The sequence below is a fragment of the Osmerus eperlanus genome, chromosome 2 (genome assembly GCF_963692335.1).
Source record: "Osmerus eperlanus chromosome 2, fOsmEpe2.1, whole genome shotgun sequence".
Classification (NCBI taxonomy): domain Eukaryota; kingdom Metazoa; phylum Chordata; class Actinopteri; order Osmeriformes; family Osmeridae; genus Osmerus; species Osmerus eperlanus.
Window position 1 is genome coordinate 417,739 of NC_085019.1, and position 10,728 is coordinate 428,466.

The 10,728-nt window shown below is 50.8% G+C and overlaps 1 protein-coding gene and 1 pseudogene across 6 annotated transcripts in view; both read right to left on the bottom strand.

The window, feature by feature from the left end:
* fam83ga (family with sequence similarity 83 member Ga) overlaps positions 1–3,358 on the bottom strand; it is a 7,897-nt gene extending 4,539 nt beyond the window's left edge. For all 6 annotated transcript variants that reach the window (XM_062485055.1, XM_062485045.1, XM_062485036.1 and 3 more), the window contains exons 1-2: positions 2,583–3,358; positions 1,930–2,097 (exon numbers count right to left, since the gene is read on the bottom strand). In XM_062485055.1, coding sequence (XP_062341039.1) covers positions 1,930–2,097; positions 2,583–3,035 — 621 coding nt within the window. In that variant the 5' untranslated portion in view covers positions 3,036–3,358. The remainder of the gene's footprint in view (positions 1–1,929; positions 2,098–2,582) is intronic.
* Positions 3,359–4,413: 1,055 nt separating this feature from the next.
* Positions 4,414–10,728, bottom strand: part of LOC134034006 (GRB2-related adapter protein-like) — a 10,690-nt pseudogene continuing 4,375 nt past the window's right edge.

Here is a 10,728-nt window from a genome sequence, read left to right on the forward strand (position 1 = left end):
ACACACACACACACACACTGTGAACAGTCTGTTGTAAAAGGGCCAACAGAATAAACAAAATGAAAATGTCCAGCACTTTCCCTATCTCTCGCCCTCCCCTTCTGTCTCCCTCTCTCTCCTCTTCCTGGATAGGACAGTGTCAGACATTATCTCACAGAGCACATGACTCAATTTGAAAAGAGTAAATAGTATCTAGGAAACCAGCTCTGTGGTACAGGTTACAGAGGACATGTCTGGACCTCTGCTCCCAGGCCTCTCTGGTGCGTGTGTTACAGGGTCCCCTGCAGACTGGGATCAGTGTGGTCTACATCTGCTGTGCTATCCTCTCCCACTCTGCACCCTGGGGGAGAGTGTGTGTGAGAGAGTGTGTGTGTGTGAGAGTGTGTGAGAGAGTGTGTGTGTGCCCCTCCATGGATAGCCTGGTCCTAACCAGATTCGTACATTTCATTTGTACAGTGAGTCCGGGCTCGCTTCATTGACAAGCGTTAACTTCCTTGAAGGCGGGTACTCTGTTGAAGTTTAAAACTATTGGATCTGCCCAGAGCCACTCTGGATCTGCCATAACCAATCGCTAGCGTTCGTCTTAGCCAACTGTAACGGAGTTAGAACCGTGAAACTCGCTCCTCAGGTATGTAACAGGCCACCCGCGTCAACGAAGAGCTAGCTTTTCTTTGACGTAGCTGGCAGTGGTCACGCTTGGCAAGTCGGAGGTCGAGCGTTCGAGCTCAGTGAGTGGCGAACGAGCCTTGTCGTGACGGAGCGTGGCTACAGCTGTTACATACCCGTCACACAACTCTTTCACCACTAACGGAGCCAGCTGGAAAATCAAACGAACCACGTGGGGATCAAAGATTGTTCTTGCTCCGGCTTTAAATTCTGGATATTCGGCAGTGTTGCCACAACAGACCGAATGGCTTCGCTTGCATCTTTCTCTGCCGCCATTACTAAACTACAACTCAAACTAGCGCACGACATCAACGTCATCGTTCTCAGCCACTCCCTCTGTTCGCTGATTGGACCGGTAAAAAGTTTACCGGAGACATCTGACTAATATACCTAAAGCCCAGACGCAGTACAGAAGCAAAATGAAAATTGAGCGGAAGTACGTAGGAGGGCAGAGCCAGGCTGCTCCATGGATCTGAGAGCCTCTGGATAGTTTGGAAAAGGGATGCCTGTGTTTATTCATGTCTCTGTGTGCGTGTCTTTTGGTGTGTTTTGATTTTTGTGTGTATGTGTGTTTGATGTCTGTGTATGTCTACAGTGTAAGTGTGTGTGTGTGTGTACCCATACCCTGGAGCCATAGGTCTGTTATCAGCATGGCTCAATCAGTCTGCCATTATACTGAGCCCTCTGGTTGTTCTGCATGTTCACATTAACTAATGAGACCATTACAGCCTGCCCACACCAGCCTAGTTAACCCTGTCCTACCCAGCCCAGTTAACCCTGTCCTACCCAGACCAGTTAACCCTGTCCTACCCAGCCCAGTTAACCCTGCCCTACCCAGACCAGTTAACCCTGTCCTACCCAGCCCAGTTAACCCTGCCCTACCCAGACCAGTTAACCCTGTCCTACCTAGACCAGTTAACCCTGTCCTACCTAGACCAGTTACATTTACATTTAGTCATTTAGCAGACGCTCTTATCCAGAGCGACTTACAGTAAGTACAGGGACATTCTCCCCGAGGCAAGTAGGGTGAAGTGCCTTGCCCAAGGACACAATGTCATTTTGCACAGCCGGGAATCGAACCAACAACCTTCTGATTAATAGCCCGACTCCCTAACCACTCTTAACCCTGTCCTACCCAGACCAGTTAACCCTGTTACTACCTAGACCAGTTAACCCTGTCCTACCAAGTTTTTCTTCCTGTACATATCTTTTTCCTATCATATGAAATGTGTGTGTGTGTGTGTGTGAGAGAGTGATCTTAACCTTCAAGTGTCCGGAGTGCATGCCTGCTCTCTCACACATGGACAGGAAGTGAGGAATGGCAGTCCGCTCTAACAGGATGTAGACGGAGACCTTCCCCTTGAAGCTCACATCCAGCAGGTCTCTGAAGATGTCCACATCAGTGAACACGTCCATCACCACGGCAATCACCTGCACACACACACACACCGTCACACACACACTGCTGTGAAGAACTCCTAACTGCCAAGTGAAAACGTGGTCTGCCAGCACATTACAATCTGCTCTGCTTTCCTGGGCTTTGTTTTCAAGCTGCATTTATTACAGGGTGATATCTATACAGAGGCTCATTCCTATCTAAGAGGTATACAGTGACAGTTGTGGAAACCTGTGTTCTGTAAACAGGAGTGAACTTTGTCTGAACAGACCTGCCAGGCACTTGTACTCTGACCTATAACACAGAGACACGTCTGTCTGAAAATACTGTGCCCGTCTAAAGCAGTGTTTTCCCCCCAGTTTTTTCTCCCAGTTAACCCCATACATTAATGCAACATTCCACTACTGTGCTCAATACTTTTAATATGGGCAACATATTTATATGAAGGAGCAACTGATGCAGAACAGGTCTATATGTAGCCTAGTTTTTTTCCGATTGTGTGATGATTTAACCCGCCTACCTTTTGTGCCTGAGCTATCGTTCTTCTAATCATTTCTTTAACGTGAGTGGGCTCGTGCAGTGGCGGCTGCGTGAACACGTTGACGCGCGTCACCCCCCGGTAAGCAGAGCTGTCCGGCCAGCCCAGCTCCAGCTCGGCCAAGGAGCAGTCAGACCGCTCCGGCCAGTACTGGAGAGATAGTGTGGGATCATCGCTCTCTGGGTCCACCTGAAAGTGCTCTGAGCCCGGGTCATACACCTCCACGGTCGCCCTAAGCCAGTCTAGTTCGGGGTCTGATAGAAAGTTCCGCACTTTTTGCGCGCAGAGGAACTTCACAAACGCCTCGCTGCCGTCTTGGAGCAGCGACTCCAGAGCGAGCCTCTGGTCCTCACAGTATAAAAATTCCGGTTTGGATTCGTGTGTCCGGGGGTTTACATTGTTGTTGTCCAAACAGTGGATCTGAGATAACGCCATGGTTTGAAAAAAAAAGTCAGTTCTTTGTTCAAAATGTATCTCAAAAGGAGTTCGTCCCCGTAGCCTACTCTCTGAAGAATAGAAAATCCTAGGCTATATACAGGTAACTGTAAAGGTACTTGAGTAGAGTGACGGATAGTGTATAACTTTTTGCCTACAAGTTTGATTCAGCCATGTAACATTACAAATCTATGCCTTCCATTACCGGTGGACTGCATACCCGCCAGTCCATCACGTTCTCCCGCGAGCCGTCAGCCACCACAGTGCACAGAACAGGGAACAGGTGTGAAACGATATACCTGTCACGTGACCCGCTACACAGCCCTGCCTCTAATGACTTTAAACTTTAGCGGAACGCGTCATCGCTTTGATAAAAGGTTTGGGCGTCGTCTTTTCAGATGGCCTAAACATCTAGGCGATGAGCTGTTCCATCAAGTTTCACAGAGCAAGATCTGCATCTACAGCCGAAAACACAAGAAATGAGTCCATCCTGAAGAGGTCAAACTGATCTCTCTCTCTTTTTTCTCTCTTTTCTCTCTCTCTCTCTCTCTCTCTCTCTCTCTCTCTCTCTCTCTCTCTCTCTCTCTCTCTCTCTCTCTCTCTCTCTTTTTTCTCTCTTTTTTCTCTCTCTCTCTCTCTCTCTCTCTCTCTCTCTCTCTCTCTCTCTCTCTCTCTTTTTCTTTCTTTCACTCTTTCTCTCTCTGTGTGTGTGTGTGGGTGTGTGTGTGTGTGTGTGTGTGTGTGTGTGTGGTAAGCAGAGATCTGTAGTACTAATCTGTGTGCACTGCCTATGCAGTTTTTGGCTAACTCATGAAATTGTAATCGTGGATGAGACACAAACACAGTAAACTTGCCAGACTAACATTAAAGTGAGGTATTTGACGTATAAAAGAACAAACAATGCTATTTCTGTTCACTTGTTTTATAGCACCATCTCCTTTATCTTCAGTTTCTAGTCCATCCACAGCAGCTGTGAGCGTGACATGGCTGTCACTAACAGAAGACTCACAAGTCATCTCACCCAGGGGGATTGTGGGGTGCGACCTCATTTCCTGCTCTTTAAACATAACATCCTGATGAGAGGTCTACAGCGCCTGCATTCCACACATAGCACACACACACACACACACACACACACACACACACACACACACACACACACACACACACACACACACACACACACACACACACACACACATACAGCAGGCATACAACATAAATAAAAAGAGTGGAATGGTTTCTAACTTTATTGAATCCTCATAGTTATTACAGTTGAAGGAATAAAAGATTTAAGATTTGAATCGGCCAGTCTTACTGTTATGCGTCATAGTTACTTAGTTACATTATTTGTAGAAAGTGCTATACAGATAAAAGGTAGTTTGAATTAGATTTGACTATGATCAACACAACATTTGTGACTTTATAATGTTTAACATGATTTTACAGCAGAGACCTAGAATTTGCAAGAATACATATGAGTAAAGTCCAAAGATGTTTTAAAGAAGAGAGTAAGGGGCCTAACAGTCAGCTGACTTTAAGAAGGACAGAGCTGATATCAGCCTGTTTCCCCAGATCACTGGGCTGTTTCCCCAGATCACTGGGCTGTTTCCCCAGATCACTGGGCTGTTTCCCCAGATCACTGGGCTGTTTCCCCAGATCACTGGGCTGTTTTCCCAGATCACTGGGCTGTTGTCACACAGAGAGAAGGCCACTCATAAGCATACACACCCAAACAGCCCTTTAGACCCCTCCACACCCACCAGCCTCTACAGAAATCTGCAGTGTCAGAAGAACACTCAATCCCTCTCTGCCCCTTATCAACACAGTGAATCCCTGTGTCTCCACTCTCTTCCCAGGGTTACTGTACCCTCCTCTGAGGTCTCCCCCACGCTGCTGCAGCAAAGCCCCGCCCTCCTCTCCCCTGACACCCAATCGCATTCAATAGATCAGTATATACATACAGAGAGTCAGAGAGAGGACATGAGAGAAACTGTCCTGTTGTGTGTTTGTAGAGGTCCAGTGTCCTGGTCTGGTTGGAAGTGCATTAGCTCAACAGTGGTCAGAAACAAGTGAGGTGCCAGTGTGGAGGTGTCAGTGTGGAGGTGCAGTGTGGAGGTGCCAGTGTGGAGGTGCCAGTGTGGAGGTGTCAGTGTGGAGGTGCCAGTGTGGAGGTGCCAGTGTGGAGGTGCCAGTGTGGAGGTGTCAGTGTGGAGGTGCCAGTGTGGAGGTGCCAGTGTGGAGGTGCCAGTGTGGAGGTGCCAGTGTGGAGGTGCCAGTGTGGAGGTCCCAGTGTGGAGGTGCCAGTGTGGAGGTGCCAGGGCTCTGCAGGGCTGTGGAGGTTCAGTCACTAAGTCAGTGGAGCAACAGACCTGCCAGCATGGCTCAGAGGTAGGGTCAGAAGTCAGAGTCTAGCTCTACTGGCATCATGGGGTCTGTGTTGGGGCTTGGTTGTTGAACAGGTCAGTGGTAGATGGGCTGGACGTACTCCGGGGGAAAGTAGCCAACTCGTCCGTGGCAACGGCCTTTCCAGCGCAGCGAATCCGAGCTGTCGAGGACATCGATGACATCACCTCGTATGAAACGAAGCTGGGATGGGTGGTGGGCGGGGAAGTCGAAAAGGGCGTGAGCATGGTGGGGGCGCTGCAGGACGGAGGAGAAGGGGTGAGGAGGACAGGAGGGGAGAGAGGAGGGGAGAGAGGAGGGGAGAGAGGAGGGGAGGGAGGAGGGGAGAGAGGAGGGGAGAGAGGAGGGGAGAGAGGAGGGGAGGGAGGAGGGGAGAGAGGAGGGGAGGGAGGAGGGGAGAGAGGAGGGAGGGAGGGAGGGAGGGGAGGGAGGAGGGGAGAGAGGAGGAGAGGGAGGAGGGGAGAGAGGAGGGGACAGAGGAGGGGAGGGAGGAGGGGAGAGAGGAGGGGAGAGAGGAGGGGAGGGAGGAGGGGAGAGAGGAGGGGAGAGAGGGGGGGAGGGAGGAGGGGAGAGAGGAGGGGAGGGAGGAGGGGAGAGAGGAGGGGAGGGAGGAGGGGAGAGGAGGGGGGGGAGGGAGGAGGGGAGAGAGGAGGGGAGGGAGGGAGGGGGAGAGAGGAGGGGAGGGAGGAGGGGAGAGAGGACGGGGAGAGAGGAGGGGAGGGAGGAGGGGAGGGAGAGGGGAGAGAGGAGGGGAGGGAGGAGGGGAGGGAGGAGGGGAGAGAGGAGGGGAGGGAGGAGGGGAGGGAGGAGGGGAGAGAGGACGGGGGAGAGAGGAGGGGAGGGAGGAGGGGAGGGAGGAGGGGAGGGAGGAGGGAGAGAGGAGGGGAGGGAGGAGGGGAGAGAGGGAGGACATATGGTGTTCACAGGTAATGACAGTAAACCCTGAGGAAGTAACAGTTCCTACATAAACATAAACCCCCAGGTCAGACCTCTGCACCTCTCCACCTCTCCACCTCTCCACCTCTCCACCTCTCCACCTCTGCAGGTCAGTTCTGCTGACACATAGTTTTTAGTTCAGCCCATGTGGGTGCAGGCCAACCCAAGTCAGACTATCATTAACCAGAATATAAACACACTTCTGATTTGCATAATGCAGCCTAAGTCTCAATAAAGTGGTTAACAAGTCTAAACAGGCTGAGTACTGTGAATGCAGCTTGACAGGCCACACCCACAGTCCTCTATAGATCCTGTATACATGGTATATATACACTGTATACATGATCTCATGCCATCCTGTCTGTTCCTGTAGCCTCAGGATGGAGGATGGAGTCTAAGATTAGGATGAAAGGAAATCTACTTCCAGGCTTGATATACCGATGAATGATTTTCTGAGCTTCAGGATCGTGTATTTCCTGAGAAACAAGAAAGTCATAGCACAGCATGAAACAAGGGATCTCATAGTGAATAGACAATGCAATGCGAATTTAGAGATAAATTCAGCCAGTTTCAAATAAAAAGCGACATCTGTCTGTTGTTACAGTGGCCTAGCCCTCCTGCAGTGTAAAGAGAAGAGAAACTGTTGTTTGGAGAGGGCTTGAGATGCTAACTTCCTGTCTCTCTCCCTGTCCTCCAGGAGAGATGCTAACTTCCTGTCTCTCTCCCTGTCCTCCAGGAGAGATGCTAACTTCCTGTCTCTCTCCCTGTCCTCCAGGAGAGATGCTACTGCTGTCTCTTATTGGCTGACAGCCGGGACACACACATCTGTAGGTGCACACTGTATGCTGCTGGTTGGTATTCTAACAAGATCACAAACATGCACACAAAACACACGCACACACAAACAGCTGCTATTTTTACAGTCAACAGTCAGATAAGGATCATGGCTACTTCCCAGCGGCGTCGTTAGACCCTTTTTACCGGGGCACGTGCCCAGTATAAATCTGCTGTGCCTCAGTAAAATCTAAAGTTTGAGTTTTAACAATTTACTTTATTAGTCAGTGCATTAATTTAGATTGATAATCCCGGAAGAAGTAAACGCTTGTAAAATCAAAGCAGTTTAACCGAAAACACAAACCGATGCACGCAGAATTCCACGTTAGCGCATTCTTCTGAGCTTGCCAAATAGCCCTGCAGCACGCACACAGAAGTCCAGGTGTCGGACTCGGCACACAAGTCAGAATCGAGGTAGGCTAAGAAAACATTACAAAACTAAAGAAAGTTTCTAAATGATAGGCCTACTGATCATCATATTTGGACTAAAAATAAAAACAATATTACATGAAGCTCAAAAAGACTGTATTTGCCCTCAAATGAATGCAATAGTTAATGCGCACTCGCATTAACTATTGATGTCCCTGCCAAAGCTGATATCAAATTTGCGTCTCTGAACTGTGTATAGTGGGTTAAGCAAGGGGAGTTTCTATAGCCGAGTAGTGCATAGTGCACAGCAAGCTTGAAAGAAAAAAAAGGGATATGAATAGGGGCCTGTGCCCCATTGAGGGGGGCCTGTGCCCCAGTGAGGGGGGCCTGTGCCCCATTGAGGGGGGCCTGTGCCCCTGTGAGGGGGGCCTGTGCCCCTGTGAGGGGGGCCTGTGCCCCTGTGAGGGGGCCTGTGCCCCAGTGAGGGGGCCTGTGCCCCTGTGAGGGGGGCCTGTGCCCCATTGAGGGGGGCCTGTGCCCCTGTGAGGGGGGCCTGTGCCCCTGTGAGGGGGGCCTGTGCCCCTGTGAGGGGGCCTGTGCCCCATTGAGGGGGGCCTGTGCCCCTGTGAGGGGGGCCTGTGCCCCTGTGAGGGGGCCTGTGCCCCATTGAGGGGGGCCTGTGCCCCTGTGAGGGGGGCCTGTGCCCCTTTGAGGGGGGCCTGTGCCCCTGTGAGGGGGGCCTGTGCCCCATTGAGGGGGCCTGTGCCCTGTGAGGGGGGCCTGTGCCCCTGTGAGGGGGGCCTGTGCCCATTGAGGGGGGCCTGTGCCCCTGTGAGGGGGGCCTGTGCCTCAGGTGAGGGGGGCCTGTGCCCCTGTGAGGGGGGCCTGTGCCCCTTTGAGGGGGGCCTGTGCCCCATGTGAGGGGGGCCTGTGCCCCATTGAGGGGGGCCTGTGCCCCTGTGAGGGGGGCCTGTGCCCCATTGAGGGGGGCCTGTGCCCCTGTGAGGGGGGCCTGTGCCCCTGTGAGGGGGGCCTGTGCCCCATTGAGGGGGGCCTGTGCCCCTGTGAGGTGGGCCTGTGCCCCTTTGAGGGGGCCTGTGCCCCATTGAGGGGGGCTTGTGCCCCTGTGAGGGGGGCCTGTGCCCCATTGAGGGGGGCTTGTGCCCCTGTGAGGGGGGCCTGTGCCCCATTGAGGGGGGCTTGTGCCCCTGTGAGGGGGGCCTGTGCCCCATTGAGGGGGGCTTGTGCCCTGTGAGGGGGGCCTGTGCCCCATTGAGGGGGGCCTGTGCCCCTGTGAGGGGGGCCTGTGCCCTGTGAGGGGGGGCCTGTGCCCCATTGAGGGGGCCTGTGCCCCTGTGAGGGGGGCCTGTGCCCCTGTGAGGTGGGCATTGCCTTTCATTATTTCCATGTCAGTTACAGTAAATATGTACTCACATACACGTCAGCTGGTCCCGTATATATATGTGTGTATATATATGTGTGTATATATATGTGTGTACATGTAGTAAAGAAGGAGTTGGGTTAGTTAAATCTCTATCCCTCCTAATCTTCTGGAAGTGATTAAACAAAAGTGACAGTATAGAGAGGAGGAACGAGAGCTTAACTCTCTGTTCCCTGTTCTGAGGACCATATTGTTCTGAGCGTCACAATAACTCCTCAATGTGCTGCTGCATGATGTGATGTGATATGCAGCCATAACGTTTATGATGTGATGTTAGGGGGCGTGGCCCAGGGCTTGGCCAGCTGTGGTTCAGGAATGCAGATCTGTGGGAACATTGGGCATCTTGTCATGAGATAAGATGAGACATGATTGATGCTCCTCCTGACAGCGGGACTGTGGGATTTCAGTGGATGTGACATCTAAAACTATGTCAAATATCCTGCAACACGTACCATACTTGCATCATGTGCATCATGGGCACAGGGTACTGTTTGTATGTAGCCTGTCCCAAGTTCTACTACAGGGGGTTATGGGGTGGGGTGTAGTGATCCTAACATGGGGAGCTGAACCAGACGCTGTCCAGGGGTGGAGCCTGTGGAGAGGGGGGGAGTATGTTCTGCTGGAGGAACAGTAGGGGTGGAATATTTTGGTTCCTCACGATTCGATTAGAATCGATTCTTGGGGTCATGATTCGATAAAAAATTGATTCACGATTTGTAATCTTTTTTTTTAAATGTATAAAAAATATGTTTATATATTTTAAAAACATGATTTTAGACATTTGTGAATCGATGTGAATTCGCTAGAAGACTGAATCTTGATTCAAACGTGAATAGATTCTGTCCCCCACCCTAAGGAACAGGGTGTCTATCTTAGAATAGAATAAAATAAAGCATGACAGAATAGAAAAGGATAGAATGGTAGGAAGTTCTTACTCTGGCAAAGTGTTCTGGTCCCTGAGGAAAACAGCCCTCTCTTTAGCGATGCTGTTGTTGTGGTAGAAGTCCACCAGCTGGTTCAGGGAGCAGAAGAGCTCGTCCAGATGAAGTACTGTCCTGCTGTGTCCTGCAACACCTTGAAATGCTGCACATGATCTCCATAGCTGGTAGAGAGGGGAGGAGTGGGGTGAAGACAGCAGTACCTCCAAAATTAGTTCTACAACATGAACCCCTTGCAGACACTCGCACACTCACACACAAAAAGAGAAAGGGAGAGAGATATTAGCTTCAGAAAGGGAGAGAGATATTAGCTTCAGAAAGGGAGAGAGATATTAGCTTCAGAAAGGGAGAGAGATATTAGCTTCAGAAAGGGAGAGAGATATTAGCTTCAGAAAGGGAGAGAGATATTAGCTTCAGAAAGGGAGAGAGATATTAGCTTCAGAAAGGGAGAGAGATATTAGCTTCAGAAAGGTTTGGGGGTGGAAGGAGAAGAGCATTAGACTGGAGAGAAAAGATATAAACATGAGACAGATAGAAACATCCAATTACTCTCCAAGTGAGGAAGTTGTCTGACCATGGCTAAGGGGTGTTCATGAGTTAAGGCCTTCTTCAACCTGAATTCCTTTCTCTTTTCAGGTGCTGTGTTCCATGAACAGCCTGTCTCTGTTCTGATTGTTAACAAAGCTTACACATCTACCCTGCTCTCTCTCTCTCTCTCTCTCTCTCTCTCTCTCTCTCTCTCTCTCTCTCTCTCTCTCTCTCTCTCTCT